Source organism: Cydia fagiglandana, chromosome 11 (genome assembly GCF_963556715.1).
Source record: "Cydia fagiglandana chromosome 11, ilCydFagi1.1, whole genome shotgun sequence".
Lineage (NCBI taxonomy): Eukaryota > Metazoa > Arthropoda > Insecta > Lepidoptera > Tortricidae > Cydia > Cydia fagiglandana.
In genome coordinates, this window is record NC_085942.1 from 7879499 (window position 1) to 7898078 (window position 18580).

Below are 18580 nucleotides of genomic sequence, written 5' to 3' on the forward strand. Positions count from 1 at the left end.
ATCCCCTATTATATTCCATACAAATACCAAAACGTCCTATCTGCGTAACCACGCAGTTTTAAATTCTACCTTAATATCTACGCATTAAAGTACAAAGTTAAGTAACTTTAAATTGTTATATAAGGACTGAATTTTGCCATGTTTCGATTTATCTATAAAATAATACACTTTGAGCTTTGTTTGCATTGAATAGCAAGTGATGTTTTAGCAATGAATGAATTTAATTAATTAAAATCTGCTCTGATTAAACGACTATTGATTGAATAATGAATACGATTTCTAATGCCTATTGCGAATTATGTTTTTAGTTGGAAATTAATTTGCACCTTCATTAACTTCCAACATGACAATACCTTGACTTTACCTACGTTATTAACTAGAGTCACACACAACACATCTTTTTCGCTATGGACATAATATGGCATGCAATAATGAATAGGATTTCTAATGCCTATTGCGAATTATGTTTTTAGTTGGAAATTAATTTGCACCTTCATTAACTTCCAACATGACAATACCTTGACTTTACCTACGTTATTAACTAGAGTCACACACAACACATCTTTTTCGCTATGGACATAATATGGCATGCAATAATGAATAGGATTTCTAATGCCTATTGCGAATTATGTTTTTAGTTGGAAATTAATTTGCACCTTCATTAACTTCCAACATGACAATTCCTTGACTTTACCTACGTTATTAACTAGAGTCACACACAACACATCTTTTTCGCTATGGACATAATATGGCATGCAATAATGAATCATGCGAAACGAGAAGTATGAACTCCTTCAACTTATTATACAAGGAAAGATCCAAGGGAAAAGATCATCCGGAAGAAGACGTAACTCATGGCTCCAAAATCTCCGAACATGGTTCAAGCAGAGCACACGCTCATTATTCCGCGCAGCTGTGTCTAAAGTTCGTATAGCCCTCATGATAGCCGACCTCCGGTAGGAGATGGCACTGGAAGAAGAGAAGAATAATGAATAGGATTTCTAATGCCTATTGCGAATTATTTTTTTAGGTAGAAATTTATTTGAACCTTCATTAACTTCCAACATGACAATACCTTGACTTTACCTACGTTATTAACTAGAGTCACACACAACACATCTTTTTCGCTATGGACATAATATGGCATGCAATAATGAATAGGATTTCTAATGCCTATTGCGAATTATTTTTTTAGGTAGAAATTTATTTGAACCTTCATTAACTTCCAACATGACAATACCTTGACTTTACCTACGTTATTAACTAGAGTCACACACAACACATCTTTTTCGCTATGGACATAATATGGCACTCTAAATAATGTAAACCATGGAAATTATTTCGATTAGTTTAAAATACCCCGCAGTCTAAATTGTCCCCCTGCACTTTATTCGTTTTGAGTTCGCAGGTACTACCTATAGGAAATGTATTCCTAAAATACCGAATACGTAAAAAAACATAAACTGAAAATCATAATTAGATTCCAAAAAAAGTGGGACTATGTTGCCACTTTTTACTAGCGCGTCTTGTATTTATGTAAAAATAATTAAGTAAAAGTACTTTTTTAAATTGTAGGAGTAACATTACCTATAAATAAATTATCTTAGCGTGTTTATTTATAAATAGGAATTTACTGTTTTACAAAAAAAATATTGCAGTGGCAACATTTTTTGGAATCTAATTACGATTTGCAGTATAGGTACAACCTGCAAGTAACCGCGGGCATTCTTAGATTGCATACTGTAGATAATACAGGGTTACTTTTTTACCAGTAAGTACAATAAATCAACATACGTAATTGTTGCCAAAAATAAAAAATACCAGCATTCTTTGTTACTACTATTTGGGAACAAAAAAACAAAAATACCAATTCCCGAACTTATCCGCTAAAGTACTAGAAAATGTGGATGCCTTACGCATCAATTAGCAAACGCACGTTACGCACGAACTGGCAACTGTTTGTTTACGTCAACGCGCGCGATTTCATACCGTTGACACCTTGTAATTGTGCAACCAGAAGTTACTAAATTGGTGAAGGATAAATTAATTGATGCGAAATAAAATAAAAAAAATTTATTTGTGCAATGTGATCTATTATCGATACCAATGATGTGGTAAAATTTATTGTACCGGTAAAAAAGTAACCCTGTATAGGTACATTAGGTACTACCCAACAATTCAAAAGGGTTTCCTTTCAAAGCCGCATCTCCATTACCTCTGAAAAGCTAACTTATTTCAGCATTTAAAAACAAGGTGTGCCTATTCTCTTCCAAAACTCCCATTGTTTCACCACTGGGCAAGTCCATTGTCTTTAAAAAGTATCTCTTGTATAATTTATCGTCTGCAAGCACTGCAGTTTTAGAGTGGACGTGTAGCTAAGAGGTTCTATTGTTTAATGCCACAATTGGTGAATCCGCGGATGAAAGAAACTGACCAAGTCGGATGACAATGTGGAGTGCGGGTGAATAGTCTTGATACTTGCAGTTCTCGCAAAAATATATTACAGAGTCGCCACTTGCCTCAGGCAATAATAGGTATGTGGTGAGTAATTAATGTAGTAGAAGTTTAGGTTGAGTATGGAGATGTTGCTAGTAATAGAGTAGTAGTAGGCGCCGGGCGCCGCCTTAGTAGGTGTGGGATATATCGTCGGGTGACAAGCAAAAGTCACTAACTAACACCATTGAAATTTTTGGATAATAAACCGTGTTACAAGTGTAATATAGTGCATTGTTACTTTAATTTTTTGATAGTACTTAGTGACTTTTGCTTGTCACCCGACGATATTATAGCTCTCACAGTTGACAGCTGCCAAATAGTACAAAGATGTCGTCCCACGAAAGTTCATATTTTCACCATTTTGCGCTGGCGTTGCTTGTACTTACTTTACCCGCCACCTAATTCGACCATAGCCAATAGGTTTAATATCAGGTTTAGTGTAGTTTTACTTAGCAAAATCAACGGTGAAAACAACCGTCATGTTACGAAAAATCATCTCGTCGGAATATTTATACGGTGTGAATGATGCTTGTTGTTGTTGCATCACGTAAATTTACGTAAGTACATAGTTAAAAAAAAATACTCACCACGGATTATCAGAATGGGGAAATTACTCGTTTAAGTGAACATATGTATATGGCTCGCACTACGAATAGTATAGAATAGGGACATTACATTTACATCCCTCGCAGCCCGATGTATTTTAGTGATTGATAGTGGTCGTTTTTGTCTTACCTGTCGATATTGGGTACAATATCTAAGCAATATTGGGCAAAATTGCTTAACAACATGGTCAAATTAATGTCACCAAGGGAACCTAGAAAGTCACAAAATATAGAAATTGTTTTCGAAAGTATCAGGTAGTTGCGGGTACGGTATGGAATATTTTGGCGGGTGCATACTGCATAGTGCCGTGTACACATAAATAACGGATATGTTTGTAAGACAAAAAATTTAAAATGTACCTTTGAAACTATGATAGAAATGCAGGAATGTTTGACTCAGTACTTTTCTATAGCAGGAAACATAAGGTACCTAATTAATATCTTTATCTTTCATGTGTATTTATCACAATGATGTTTGTTATATAGAAAGATCGTTGCTTTTCAGTGAAGAAAATATCATGAACAAGCCGGACTAATCGCAACACTATTACTTACTTTATACATTCTATTACTTTATACTATAAATCGTCTAAGGTTTAGATGATATAATATTATTTTCACCACACCAGCTCGGAAAGGCTCACTTTGCACTTCAAAAACTGATAGCAAAGTTGCATTTTATTCACGTGTGAGGCAAAGTAATTAAATGCAAATTTTGAGTGGTTTTCTTATGTTTGCTGGTAGGATTGACTTTTAAATGATGATTTTGGATGATAAATATTTAATAACATTCATTTGGATTTGATTTGCTTTGATTTTGTTTGATATTTTACATTTAATATTTGCTTCGGTTTGGTGTGGTGAAAAATGTTGTGTTTCACTCGGGGGCAAATTTTGTTTAACCCTCGTGCTTTGAAACCCTCGCAACGCTCAAGATTCCATTTTTCGAACTCAATTTTGGAATCTTTCGCTTGCTCGGGTATCAATTTTAGCACGAGCGGTTAAACAACAACTTTGCCCCCTTGTAAAACAAATAACTATTTTCCGCTCATGAGCACCGCCCCTAACCCCAAACTGGCTATTCCACGTTTAGGCGCCATTGTCCAGTTATGCCAAAAACTCCCGCCATTGTGCGCCATTGTTTTATGCAATACGGCAACGCTGCAAATTGGAGTTCCGTATGTAGCATCAACAACTAACCGTCGATGGACCGTATGTCTTGGCAATAAGGTTTAAGAAGTGTTAGTTAATTATGTGCCGCACGTTAGATGAATGAGGATTTGGCTATTGCTCCATTTTTGGTTTGTTTTGAGTTATGCAATGGCTTTATTGTTTGTATGCGGATGCGAGTTTGAGTTAGTTTAGCAGCTAACATGAAATTAATTATTTAAATGTGTATTTCTGACAAAAAAAATTACAATCATGTTTGCTTACACTCTCTATTACACTTTTGACTCGGCTCCCAATTTTGACGACCACTCTGGCCTAGTAGGTTCAATCAAATCCTGGTAAGGGCATTTATTTGTATTGAGCACGAATATTTCATCCTGGGTCATGGGTGTTTTCGATGCATTTAAGTATTTATATCACATTTATATGTATACCTATTGTATGTAGGTATATACATATATCGTTGTCAAAGTACCCACAACACAAGCCTTATTGAGCTTACTGTGGGGCAAAGTCAATTTGTGTAATAATGTTAAAATAATTATTCTACAACCATACGCCATAATACTTACCTACAACTACCCTCATTATTAAAAAAAGCCGTCATCCCAAAAACAATAGAAGCGAAACAAAGCATCGTGTCATCAAACCACACATCTTATACCGTCACAAACATGCAAATATCTTTAACGGTGGCGCTAGTGTGTAAGAAAAAAATGAAAAAACTACTAGAAAATAATAGTTCCATGTTTCGCCGCAAGGCATTTTAAGTTGGTACATTAAGTAAGGGGAGGTATATGACATCTCACCTTTTCCAGTCAGATGTGTTGTGATTACAAACGCTCATTTCACGTTAGCGAGTCGAAGGGTCATGTCAGCCAGCTTCCAGCATTTAATAACTGGAGTCGCCTTTAAGAGCGGTAATCTTCGGCAGAGGCATCTGCCGAAAACCTTGCACAATTGTGCAAACTTTTGTGCGGACTGACGTTTATCTGACATGGCTATTTGTACGATACGTACAAATCAGGTACAAATTACCATACATTTGACGTGCCCCTCCCCCAAAGAAATCGGCAGACTGTTTTGTATAGAAAATGACTGCCAAGGCGTCTCCAGTTACTAAATGCTCTAAGTCAGCCAGGGACCGTTCTCAGGTTACGCGAAATTGTTACTAGGAATTGGTAAGCACCTACTTGAGCCAACGTTGACTCAGTTTTCCGAGACTGCGTAAGATTTAGGCATTTTGAGTCATTTTTAAGCATGACTCATAACTTAAATATAAAATATAGAGTCCTATTGCCTTGTCACGTCGCTGATGACTTGATGAGACACTGTTGGAATTGTGGTGCCCCCTCTGTCACTGTCGACGTCGTGCCACTAAATTCTAACAGATGGCGTTAGCTACCTAGAATGCAATTAGTTAGATCGCGTCTACATAGCGCTCACGGAGTTTCAAATGTCGGTCTCTCGGTGGACTTCGGTCCCCATAACACCCGCCTGGAAGAGAGTACTATTGGCCTCTCTGTACTTATTAGAGAATAATCATTATTTTGAGATTTTACCTCGGTAAGCAATGTGAGTATGGGACCAGTAATTATTTGCCGCTGCACCTGCGAGGTAGTGCATTAGGTGATGACGTCACGCCTTGATCATGTCGTCTTATTAGAATGCTGGCAGAGAACGGTAATGTTGAGGTGACTTTTTGTATACTGAAGAGCTTTACATAAAAATGAGATAGTACTGCCATGTGTATTTTAATATTTTCTGACTACCGGTCTGATTCGAACTTTAAGATACGTCAAAAGTTTACTAAAGATACGACATGGATCGGATATGTCAGTGTCAAAAGTGAGGTTTCCTCAAACAAAAACGCGCGTTACACATGCGCATTATATATTTTGATTAAGTTGTGAATAATAACTTAGATTTTGATATATTTCTACCAATAACCAACTATAAACCACAAAAAATGTCATGTGCCCTGGGCTGGAATCAAACCAGCGTCCTATGCTATGGCGGCCGATGCCTATAATTATAACTAGCCAACTATTTATATTACCTACTCGCCGATTTGATGATTATTACTATTTTATAGCCCTTCTTAGTAATAAGATGTTTAAGGGCGCCTTTACAAATTATGTTTTCGGTTTTAATAAATAATATATTTTAATGAAATTCTAATTATTATTTAATAAAATAAATGCGACACGATGCGTCACTGTAGGTATGCCTGTTCATTAAGCTTTAACCCCTGAACGGTTTTGATAAAATTTGGTATGAATATAATTTGAGTTGCGGGAAAGAATATAGTTTTTATCACTAGAGTCTAGTGTACTACCTTTGTTTTAACACATGTTTTATAAGTAATTTATGCTATAGGTATCCTATTATATTTTTTTTGCTTAACACGTGCACTTTATTATCTATTGAAAAATTAAGTGTATTAGCCCTCTTAAATTAAATACGCAGTTTATCGGAAATAATTTAATTGCTGAAAAGAATACTTTTACAATTATCACCCTATTATTAAACGAGTGAGAAAATGACGAAAGTGTTTGTATTCCTTGTATGTAAGTATCTTTATTTGTTTTCATATAGATATGAAATGCAAACTTTCTTAACTTTTTTAAAAGCCATGTTATGTTATATTTCTGTTAGACCCACTTTCCGTGCTTAATCTGCTACTGATGCTAATTTATCAATTTCTTTAATCACTAATCGAAAAGCTTATTTTATTTTAATGCATTTAGGTAATTTAAATATTAATAATTATATTGTTTAACAGGTGCAATATGTATTACTATATACCAGAGCGACGGTATCCAACTAATCGACATACCCAAAGATTATATCAACCGCTTGGACCTCAGATCGCGACTCTACCAGAGATACAAAGTCAAACCTTTCAGAAACTTGAGGTCCATGAAACAGATGCAGGCGAGAAGGCAGGGCGGAGGCACGGCCCAAGTAAACAAAGCCTTGGATAGTACATTGAAGGAAAAGATTGGGTTTATTATCGAGCAGACGCTTAACGATGCACGCAAGGAACTAGCTAGTATAAACGATATAAAATCGCAATATAATAAAACAGCGGAGTACAGAATAGGTAATTATAAGTAAACGTGTACTTGGTTTCTTCGGCCATCTGAGCAGGACAGGGCCAGATAGCCTGGAAAAGCTCATTATTACTGGCCGCATGGCAAGGAAGCGTAGGGGTGGACGTATGGCCACGCGTTGGGCGGACAGAGACAAACGCCACATTGCAGGGTAGCAGGCACTGGGCCCAAGACAGAGCGGGTTGGAGAACACTGGTGGAAAAGTGTCCACATTCGTCACGTCCCTCAGCCATGAGGATACGACAAGGAAGAGAAGAAGTAAACTTAGTAGATATTATATGTTGGCCTTCTAGTATTGCCCGTAACTTAAGTTTACCTGGGTATACCTCCAAGCCTTTTGGGTAAAATTAAATCAACTTTAATTTCTGTTCGACGTTTACCCGTAGGTATACATCTAGGTCTGATCTAGGTCTACCCAACACTAGTAGGGTAATGTCAGTAGTGTAGTATGTATGTCAGTAGTAACTTCCTAGCCAGTGTTGGGTAGACCTAGATGTGTACGGGTATAAAACGCTAAATACAGATTTATGTTGTTAAAATTTTCAGACATTACCCAGGGTATACTTTAGTTTAATTAACCTTCTAACATTGCCCGTAACATATAGGTACATACGTAATGGGTCCCCGAAACCCAAAAGATTATAGGTAACCGACGTTTTCCTGATAATATGACGAGGAACAAAAGACATGAGATTCGCCATCACAAGACGGGCAAAGCGACATCTAAGATGTCTCAAGGGTAATAATTGATATTTTTCTTAAAGGTTTCCTCATGTACATGGTCAAGCGGTCCCGAGACGTGATGAACGAGCTCTTCACTGTCGCCATCAACCACAAGGAGGACTGGAAGGCTCTGGACCAGCTGAAGATCTTCGAGCTGATCATCCACACCAACGTGGACACCAGCAACCTGCTGCGTCAGCTGCTGGAGATAGCTATCCAGGAGGCGCCCAGGAGGGACCATAAGGCGGAGGAACACCTTAGGAAATTGAGAGTCGCCTTGATATAAATATAAACAATGGAAACTCCACCATTTACTAATTTGGCTCTTATTTTTGTATTACAGCTTGGCAAAAAAGAGTAGAAATTAAAACTGGCAACACTGTAGTGTCGTCCCCTTCAAACCAATTAATATAAGTTAACGGGACAACATTATAGTGTTGCCACTTTTGGAATTTTCCTCTTTTTTTCCCTAGCTGTAACTTTCAATCCCCACTTCACCTCTTTAAATGATTTAATATCTGGGAGACCGAGAGCTTTGCTCGGAAAACATATAAAAACTCAAAAATGCGCGTTTTCCCAGAGATAGGACCTAGCTAGATCAATTTATCGCCCCCTGAAAACCCCATATAGCAAATTTCATCGAAATCGTTAGAGCTGTTTCCGAGATCCCCGAAATATATGTATATGTGAATAAACAAGAATTGCTCGGTTTTTAAAGGTATAAGATTTAGAGAAAAGTCTTATTCCAAATTATGAGTTTAGTTATAACTAATCGCGTGTTTGAGCAACTAATGTAGCATCCAGATATCTAGGTATAGTCAATATCCAAACTTATCAGACTGTAAAGTCTTAGGTAGTATAGTAACACTAGAGTCTGACCATGCTTTTTTTGCGTGGCATTTGCAACGACAAAGTGTGGTGATGTCATCATTAATTTAAAATTTGTATGAAAATGAGGTTTATATGACACTAAATCACTGAAGTCACTCACAAAAAGTATTCATGTTATAAACCACTTCGTCAAGCGGTTTGTTTACAGGTGGCCTACCGCGAAATGCGAAAATCGAAATTTCTTTATCTGCCTCTCTATCGATCGAATAGGCAAGAGTGATAGAGAGGCAGAAACCCAACTTTAGATTTTCATGTTTCGCGGTAGGCCCTGTGATAGCGCTTGTGACGCCCTCTGCGCATTTTTGCGTAATATTCCCTTAGTATTTAAAACGTTATCGTTACCAGGGGTGCGAAATTCCTGACTTCGGCCAAACTCGGCTCCGTTCGGCTCAGCATTGCTCCGAGCAATTATTAGGGTTGGCACCACTTGATTTCTTTTGGCATGCACGACCACAGATATATAGATAATCACTTGAATTTTGACAATCCTAAATAGCCGAAAGGGATAGTGCCATATATTAGAAAGGGATAGCGCGATTCGACCCTGAACCGCTGTCAAACTTCGGTTTTGTAGGAAGTTTCCTCTCTGTACGGTAGTACTATTATTTATTCTGTGACGTTACATTGCCGACTACTACGAAAGTTAGATGAAATTGTTAGTCTAAACTTCGTTTAACAGCCTAATTTCAATAGTTGACAGTCTGTTTGTCATTCGTCAATATCCAAACTTACAAACTTTGATATTTATTATTTACCTTTTTACTACCCGACTCTTTTGCTATCTTTCGAACTGTCAACAATGTCTCAACGTACTTAAATTATTGAATTATTTTCAAAGCAGCCTCCGCCAAATTACCGTAGAGTTTTAACCCCGGATGTCTGCCCAAAAGCTAACGAAATGGTTACCTTCCGCCTTGAAAAAGTTTCGAACGAACCGACGGCAAATAGATGTTACGTGTCACAATGTGCTTGGTATTGAAGACCTGATGCAAAGGGAGAAGGTAAAATAAAATGCACAAGCCAATATAACTGCAACTTTTTTCCAGTGTTTATTTCAAACCAAGCATGAGTCCGATTCTGGTTAAAAAATTGTTACAGATTTGTTTTTTTTATACGACTTCAGGATCGTTCGCACTGTGCAATATATATTGCATGCGAAATGAAGTGAAAGTGAGTCAATCGTCAAGCTCGTATCAAAACCAGTTCAAATCCATAACGAATTTTTAAATAAGATTTGACCTCCATAAGAGTAGTAAGATGACGGGGACCGAATCTTTATAAGAATAAGAATAAATTTATTGAGAATAACTAAGTACAAAGTAGCATACACAAAAGGTGTCCAGAGAGCCCCAAATTAGACTGAGCCTGTATCTTGGGACTCATCAATAAGAGTATGTAACAGTTGGGACATTGGATAAATTTAACCTTATGTGATGTGAAAATAATTTATTCACAAACAAGATTTATACAGTGGTATTACTACACGCTTAAATCTAAACTAGGCCCTTGAGGCATTGTACCAAGAATGCTGGCGGCATTTCCTCGCTGTATCACAATGCTGATACGTTGTGCGAGGTACCCGCCAGCTCTTCGGTCATTAGTTACGTCAACCAGACGCTTCGCGATTTCTGCGAACAACTTATACCTTATGTGTGAGAGTGGGTGACAACTGTGACAAGGCGTGTTGTGCTTGTGAGGGTGTGTAGGTTTAAGTCCATAGCTTCCCAGTCATCATCATCATCATCTCAGCCATAAGACATCCACTGCTGAACATAGGCCTCCCCCTTTTTTGGGGGGTGAATGCCATAATCGCCACGCTTGGCAGGCGGATTGGCGATCGCAGTCGAGTACACCGAATTTAAGGGACGCTGCTGCCCGTCCACCGGTGGTCTTGGACGTGGTTTAAGGACATACCCGGGTCCTGGACGTAGTTTAAGACATCAGGGCTTCCCAGTACATCAGGGTAATATTCACAAAAAAGCACATTATGTGATTATGTTGAAAATTTAAAGGGCCATATGTACTGTAAAACATTGTACGACACATGTGCAAATAGGTAAAGATAATTTTAATGTATGTTTCAGCCCGGCAAAATCCACATAGAGCCAATGGCAATACAGCACCATCACCAAGCAGTGCAAATACTAAAAGAGCACTACCTGAGTGAGCATCTGCTCATTCGTTCTCATGGCATGGACGTTATGACAGACAACGCTCTGGATGAATATATCTACAGTCTTCTTAAGCAGGGTTCGTAAAGTGTATTCATTCTTACGTGTCTAACTAAACGTGGTTCTATTACCTGCCTATATATTGTTTAAGTAGACAAAATAAGAGAGAGATAATATTTCATGTTTATAAATGTTAAACAGGCAACACATTATGTGCGAAAACCTACGACGGGAAACCGGTGGGCATTTGTGTGAACATCGCCAGCAGCCCTGCAGACTCAAAGTTTCTGAGAGACTATGCTAATCAGAGACAGGTTCGTGTTAGATATTAATTCAATAATAATTTAATTGATTCTTCAATTATTACCTATAAAGGGGCCCACTGATTAACAGTCCGCCGGACGGTATCGGCCTGTCAGTTGTTCGGAACCGTCAAAATTTTGTTCTAACTGACAAATTAAGCCGCTATGGGATAAAAGCTAGTGCCCTTGACCTGGTCTCATCGTACCTTTCGGATAGAACTCAGCGAGTAGTTATTAATGGAACTCAATCGGCGGGGTCCCCGGTAGCCCTCGGAGTGCCTCAAGGTTCAATTCTTGGTCCCTTCCTGTTTTTGGTATACATTAATGACTTACCAAAAGTTGTGCAAGATAGACATGATATAGTGTTATTTGCAGATGACACTTCCCTTATATTTAAAGTGGACAGAAAGGAAAATAGCTTCGAGAGCATTAATGACGCGCTATCTACCATTGTAAACTGGTTTACGGCAAACAATTTGCTTTTGAACGCCAAGAAAACCAAATGCATCAAGTTTACGCTACCTAACGTCAAGCAGGTAAATAACGGCAAGATTAAAATAAAAGGTGATACGCTGGAATTTGAGGACCGAACTGTTTTCCTGGGAGTCACTTTAGACTCCAAACTGCAATGGCATGCACATATAGGCACTCTAGCCGGAAAACTTAGTTCAGCAGCCTATGCAGTGAGGAGAATCAAACAGCTGACAAACGTAGAGACGGCCAGGCTGGTATACTATAGTTACTTCCATAGTGTTATGTCTTATGGAATTCTGTTGTGGGGAAAAGCGGCAGATATTCAGACAATATTTGTGCTGCAAAAACGAGCTGTACGTTCCATCTATGGACTGGGCGCTCGAGTATCCCTAAGAGAGAAATTCAAAGAAGTTAACATTCTTACCGTTGCATCTCAATACATACTAGAGAATATTATGTATGTTCGGAAAAACATCCACGAATTCAAGGTTAACAGTGATATCCATAACTATAACACTAGAAACAAACATAAACTTGCCGTGCCCGCCCACCGCCTCCGTAAGGTTAGTACGTCTTTCGTCGGGAACTGTACACGTTTTTATAACAAAGTCCCCACTGATGTAGTGAATTTACCACTTCACAAATTTAAGTCGCACATTAAGCACTCCTTGTTATGTAAGGCGTACTACACTGTAAATGATTTTATAAACGATAGAGATGCTTTTAAGCCGGTAGCTTGATTGGTTTCATTAGTATAATAAGAATTAAATAAATATTGTTTTTTTTTTTACACTGAATTAAATATGCTAGTGTCCAGTAGAATTGACACATGAGACAATGATGTTCTCGCTTGATTATATTGTTTAATTTAATTTTAGTTTTGGACACTTGGAGACCTTATACATCTCTAAGTACATATTTATTTATTTGATTTTTATTTTTGATTGTACATACTTACCTATATTTTTAATGTTTCTGACACTTAGAGACCTTTACATCTCTAAGTCAACTTAGGCTAGTAATTATGTGAAGCTATATTACTGTCTTTTTATGTAACATATGAGCACAAAATGCCGTGTCTTACAGCTACATGTTATTACTATTTTAATATTAATATAGGCCGGTAGCTTGAACATGTCATGCTCGCTTAAAAGTCTTTGCTTACGGTGGCGTTGTTGATCGGGTCGCCACTTTCCCGAATGAAGGTTGAGGGAGGCGATGGCTGAGATACGCGTCATACTCGTGAACGGGTGCTGTTTGTGGAGACTGGTCTGTTAAGCTAACACGAGCTATTATACTTAGTAACTTTTATTAATTAATTACAGTGAGACGCCTCATTCTGTTCTCGTATGTTTCTTTTCTTTTAATGAATGTATTAATTATACAGGATATTGACTCTTGGAGACCCTATACATCTCTAAGGATAACTTGATAAACTATATAATCTTATAGTTCTGACACCTAGAGACATTTACACCTCTAAATATTATAGATTTTTTGTGTGTGTTTTTTTATCTGTATTTTGTATGTAATTCGACATTAAGAGACCATATACATCTCTTAGTAATTGTAATACGTTAGATTGAATTGTTAGTTTTAATTTATAAAATTGTTGATGTTATTATTTTTGCTTTTATGTAAATTCAATGTTGACGTGTAAAAGTGCCCTTGTGGCCTATTTGCTGAATAAATGTTGATTGATTGATTGATTGATTGACAGACCGATACCGTCCGGCGGACTGTTAATCAGTGGCCCCCTTTATAAATCATCTGCTGACGGAATGTTTCGAATATTGCGAAATTTCCCGCGTGGAAAAATCGTGGAATCTCACGTATAAACATGGGAAATAAAATTTTCCATTTAAAACTCTGAATATTTTTGTGATTTTCAGAAAATTAAAAATACTATTGTATTACACAAAAACAATAGAATCGGGAAGTGCCGATACCGGGTCTTCAGTACCGGTTCTTGTGACACTATGAAGTTCCCGGGAATTCCCGGGAGCATGCCCTAGTATTCCACCTTCAATAAGTTTTATCTTATGAAACGAAGACCGTATTTAGCTTTAGTTTTAAGCCTGAAAGTTGAAATCATATTATTGGTTCACTAATAGAACCTAAAATGTACAAAACAATGCAAAACAATTTAACGCAAGCGTTTAGATGATATGCGCTTATATTTTAGTAACAGCTAACATGTCTTTTTTCACAGGATCCGTATACGAGAGAATTTTTGAACTTCATTGCCAAATTACAGGAGACTCCTAATCTCTGGGACGTGTTTAAGGTCCATAAAATATTTGAGGTGGGTAATCTAATCCTAAAAAGGGTAACACACTAACTTTAATGTTTTGACAGTACATCTGGCGTATTGTAACGCCACCGGTGCTATAATAAGTACCTACATTACGTAACTACCTTGAAAATTTAAAGGGCCACTGTAAAACGTTGTGTGATATGCATGTGCACATTTCCAAATTTTCGCATTTGTATCGTAAATAACTGTTTTTTTTAAAGTAAATGGTTTTTTATTTAGTAGATATTATACTAAAAATAGTAAAAGATGTTAGTAAGTTCGCATAATTTTAGGTACAATCTCCTATTTCGTAGTATAATTAACATTGATTGTTGCACATACCTACTCTTACAATTATTTTCGTTAATTAAGATCGAATCATTGCATACGAATCCCCAGGACATTAATGTAATGTCATGAAAATCAATCCAGTTAAACGTATCTTCCAGATCAAAATGCTAACCGTTATCCCTGAATACCGACGGCGCGGTCTAGCCACGATGCTGGCGGAGAGTGCTAACGAGATGGCCGAGACGCAGGGCTACGACGTCGTGAGGATGGACTGCATCAACCCCCACGAGTAAATCTATTCAGTTTATGTTAAATTAGTATATAGGTACAGTAGAATCTGCTAATAATGACATCGAAGGGCAGTGACAAATACGTCATACTAAGCGGATGTCATATAAACCATAGTTGATTAACTACTTATTTTTGTTAATTTTTCCAAATTAATCTCAAATTTCTTTGTGAGAGATGAGTTCTATTAACCTTGTACCAATTATTAACTTGTCACTGAGAATCAAAACTAAAATAACTTAAACGCCACGCACGCCCAAACGTCTTCGCAGGGAAAGACGTGGCGACGGCCACGAAAACCAGCAAATGTGTCAGTATAACCGGACATAATTTCATGAAAATAGGATTTATAGGTCATTGTAAGCGGTTTGTCACTATAAGCGAAGTCATCTTATCCGAATTTGTCACAAAGAATTTTATATGAAAACCAAACTTCACACAGTAATTATGTCATAGTAAGCGGTCAGTATATGCGGAATCATAATAAACGGATTCCACTTTAAAAACAGTTATCGCAGAATGACGGCGCAGCCACGACGCGGACAGAGTTCCAATGGTCTAAGAGCTAGCCACGGATACAGGTATGCAATTTATAGAGCAAAGAAATCCCTCTAGTTAGTATGCCATACTATCATTATTAATTAATCCGGGCGCCTAGCAGCTGTTTAGCGGTGGGTGTGGGAGTGGATGAGCAACAAAGTGGTTGTAAAATCAATTGAAGGTATGCAATTTATAGAGCTCTGTGTTTGGTGTGATATAATAGCTAATTATGTATTTAATTCAAATATAACAATGCCAGGCGTTTTATTTGGGGGGAAAGTAGTGCCAGGTGATGAAAATACACAATCACTTGTGCGCCTGCAGGAAGATCACGTCTAGGTAAGTGTTAGGAAAAAGTAGAAGACGTACAGACAGTGCAATTTGCTCGTGATCTTCCTGCAGGCGCACAAGTGATTGTGTATTTTCATCACCTGGCACTACTTTTCCCCCAAATAAAACGCCTGGCATTGTTATATTTGAATTAAATACATAATTAGCTATTATATCACACCAAACTAAGAGCTCTATAAATTGGACACCTTCAATTGATTTTACAACCCCTTTGTTGCTCATTCACTCCCGCACCCACCGCTGAACAGCTGCCAGGCGCCCGAATTCATTAATAATGATAGTATGGCACACTAACTAGAGGGATTTCGTTGCTCTATAAATTGCATACCTATTTCCGTGGCTAGCTCTCCGGCTACAAGATGGCCGAGACATAGGGAGCACTACAAAATGGCTGAGAGGCGGCAAGTTTTCATTATTTGGACACTAAAGATTGATAATGACCGTTTTTCAGTTTCAAGATAGCTGAGCGCCTCCTATTCCACTGCATGGCGAGGTTCCCGCTAAAGGCGCTGGGCGCGCGAAACCTTATCGGCAACGGGTGCGTTTCATATTAATTTAACAACTACTATTTATTATAATTCGTAGGTATAACGAATAAGGAATAGGTATAATTGGGCCATTTTATTTAAAGTTGTCCCCTACACTTTTTTTTCAAAATTGGAATTTTTTATGTTATGTCTACTCAGAATCACGAGCTCTTTCTATCCTAATACGACAAAAAAAGTGTCCCAAGGACTTTTTCCCATTCCGTTACTATATTTTCATAGACTTTGTATGGCGGTTTCGGAATGGAAAGATCGAAAAATTTATGGACATCTTGGGACACTTTTTTTCTCCTAGGATCAAAAGACCTCATGATTCCGAGTAGAAATAACATAAAAAATCCCAATTTTGAAAAAAAAGTGTAGGGGACAACTTTAAATAAAATGGCCCAATTACAGCATTGTCGGTCGAACAGACATGCTATAATAACTTTCGATAGGTATAAAATTTTATGACTGTTATGTAATATCTGGGAGACGGAGCTGTCGGAGCTTTGCTCGGATCAGAAAACATATGAAAACTTAAAAATGTGCGTTTTGATCCATTTATCACCCCGGAAAACCTCCATGTAGCAAATATCAACGAAATCGTTAGAGCCGTTTCCGAGATCGCCGAATGTGGGGAAACGCGCATTTTTGGGTTTTTATATGTTTTTCGAGTAAAGCTCGGTCTCCCCGATATTATCGTGTTAAAATATAACATTTGTTGTTATAGAGATCATTACTTACCGGTCGGCTACGTGCGCGTGTACGTCGGTACGCGAACCCGCGACCATCCCGACGCCGAGCTCAGGCAGAAACGCAGAGAGCTGGAGAGCCTCGTCGACTAACCGCTCATTTAACGCCACTTAGGCCCACTTGCACCATCCCACTAACCCTGGGTTTAAGCGGTTTAACTGTCAACCCAGTGTCAAAATGTTAACCATGGTAACTCCAGGTTTAACCGGTTAACCCCGGGTTAGTGGAATGGTGCAAGTGGGCCTTATATAACACTACTTATAGTTCGTTTATTTGTAGCATTAGAAAGAAGGTAAGCGATATTGACACGTCTTTTAATTGAAAAACGCTTTTCAAAAATCAGTAGGTAACTATTACTTATGAAAGCAGAAGAATATAAATTACCGTATTAGATTCATATTTGCCGTGACTTATTTTTAAAACGTGTTTTTCAACTAAAAGACGTCAAGATTGTTAACCTATTTTCTAATGCTAAAAAAACGAAATGTACCCGGAGTTAACCGGTTAAACCTAGAGTTATCATGGTTACCAGTACAATTTGACAGTGGGTTAACGTTTTAGCTGCTTAACCTCGGGTTAGTAGGATGGTGCAAGTGGCCCTTAGACAATGATAGATGACTCACTTAACCCTTTGATATTTCCTTTCTAGTCATTCGATTTCAAACTGTAATTCTTATAGTAATATGCGTTTTTGTTTTAAGTATGATGACAAGTACATGTTGCCGCTACGGACTAAAGGCCTGTGCACACTGGCGTGCGTGACGTGCATTAAACACTATTGCATCTTAATTTTTGAAGTTTTATTGTGCCATTTACGTTACTCGTCCTAATTTAACAATTATACCGGGTGTGGCCTGTAACACGAGCAAATAATTAAAACATAGATTGTACTCCTCAAACGGTGACACCTTTGTTCAACAACTTTAAAAAATTAATATGTATTTAGACTCCCTATTTTTCATACAAAATAAATATGTATGTATTACCTTCAATGGACGCCATCGCCACGCCATATCACTGTGATTGACGTTACTTGTCACGCCTTAAACATAACAAAATTCGCAATACATTGCGTCTAAACGTTAAAGTGTATTAAAAATCAATCTACTTACAAGTTATTTTTAAAAGTTGCTGACGAAATGTTGATCAGTATGAGGAGTACAGCCTACAGTTTAAATTTTTGCTCATATTACAGGCCACACCCGGTATAAGTAGGTACCAGTGGCGGCGCGTCCATAAAAGCAGATTCCCACCGGCTTGCCTGTTTTTGGACGTTTGAGCAGATTTGTAAAGGAAATATGTAAGCCAAATTAGCCTCGGCTTGCCTATGGATATGTTTGACGCGCCGCCACTGGTAGGTACCTACCTATTTTACGACATTAGCTCTTAAAGCCACAGAATAACTTTACTTTCAAGCTTTCTACTTGTTGTTCTAATGGTATCTACACCCAAATAAAATTAATAAATAAAACACCCTTCAATGATTTAAAATGTAATTCATGAATACTCTTAGCATCTTAACACCCTGACACCTGATATTTATTTTTAAGGAATACATGTAAATTTTCAATCAGAAATAAATATTA

The 18580-nt window shown here is 37.6% G+C and overlaps 2 protein-coding genes across 2 annotated transcripts; both read left to right on the top strand.

Annotated features, from left to right (window-relative positions):
- The first annotated feature begins 6719 nt into the window (after positions 1-6719).
- On the top strand, positions 6720-8396 carry LOC134668521 (uncharacterized). The gene is made up of 3 exons (XM_063525968.1): positions 6720-6841; positions 7057-7377; positions 8152-8396. The coding sequence occupies exons 1-3, from the start codon at positions 6814-6816 to the stop codon at positions 8394-8396; spliced, it is 594 nt and encodes a 197-aa protein (XP_063382038.1). The 5' UTR covers positions 6720-6813.
- A 1384-nt stretch (positions 8397-9780) lies between these two features.
- LOC134668522 (uncharacterized) lies at positions 9781-17106 on the top strand. Its single transcript, XM_063525969.1, has 7 exons — positions 9781-10002; positions 11086-11251; positions 11374-11486; positions 14161-14253; positions 14694-14824; positions 16166-16252; positions 16972-17106. Exons 1-7 carry the CDS (start codon positions 9877-9879, stop codon positions 17084-17086), a joined length of 831 nt encoding a protein of 276 aa, XP_063382039.1. The 5' UTR covers positions 9781-9876; the 3' UTR covers positions 17087-17106.
- Positions 17107-18580: the final 1474 nt, after the last annotated feature.

What these genes read in the sequence shown, in the direction of transcription:
- LOC134668521 (XM_063525968.1), top strand. Translation starts at nt 6,814, where the DNA reads ATGACGAAAGTGTTTGTATTCCTTGTAT. An exon ending in AGTGTTTGTATTCCTTGTAT is followed by an intron (nt 6,842 to 7,056) that starts GTAAGTATCTTT and finishes ATTGTTTAACAG; the next exon opens with GTGCAATATGTATTACTATA. An exon ending in AACAGCGGAGTACAGAATAG is followed by an intron (nt 7,378 to 8,151) that starts GTAATTATAAGT and finishes TTTTTCTTAAAG; the next exon opens with GTTTCCTCATGTACATGGTC.
- LOC134668522 (XM_063525969.1), top strand. Translation starts at nt 9,877, where the DNA reads ATGTCTGCCCAAAAGCTAACGAAATGGTTACCTTCCGCCTTGAAAAAG. An exon ending in CTACAGTCTTCTTAAGCAGG is followed by an intron (nt 11,252 to 11,373) that starts GTTCGTAAAGTG and finishes AATGTTAAACAG; the next exon opens with GCAACACATTATGTGCGAAA. An exon ending in AGGTCCATAAAATATTTGAG is followed by an intron (nt 14,254 to 14,693) that starts GTGGGTAATCTA and finishes CGTATCTTCCAG; the next exon opens with ATCAAAATGCTAACCGTTAT.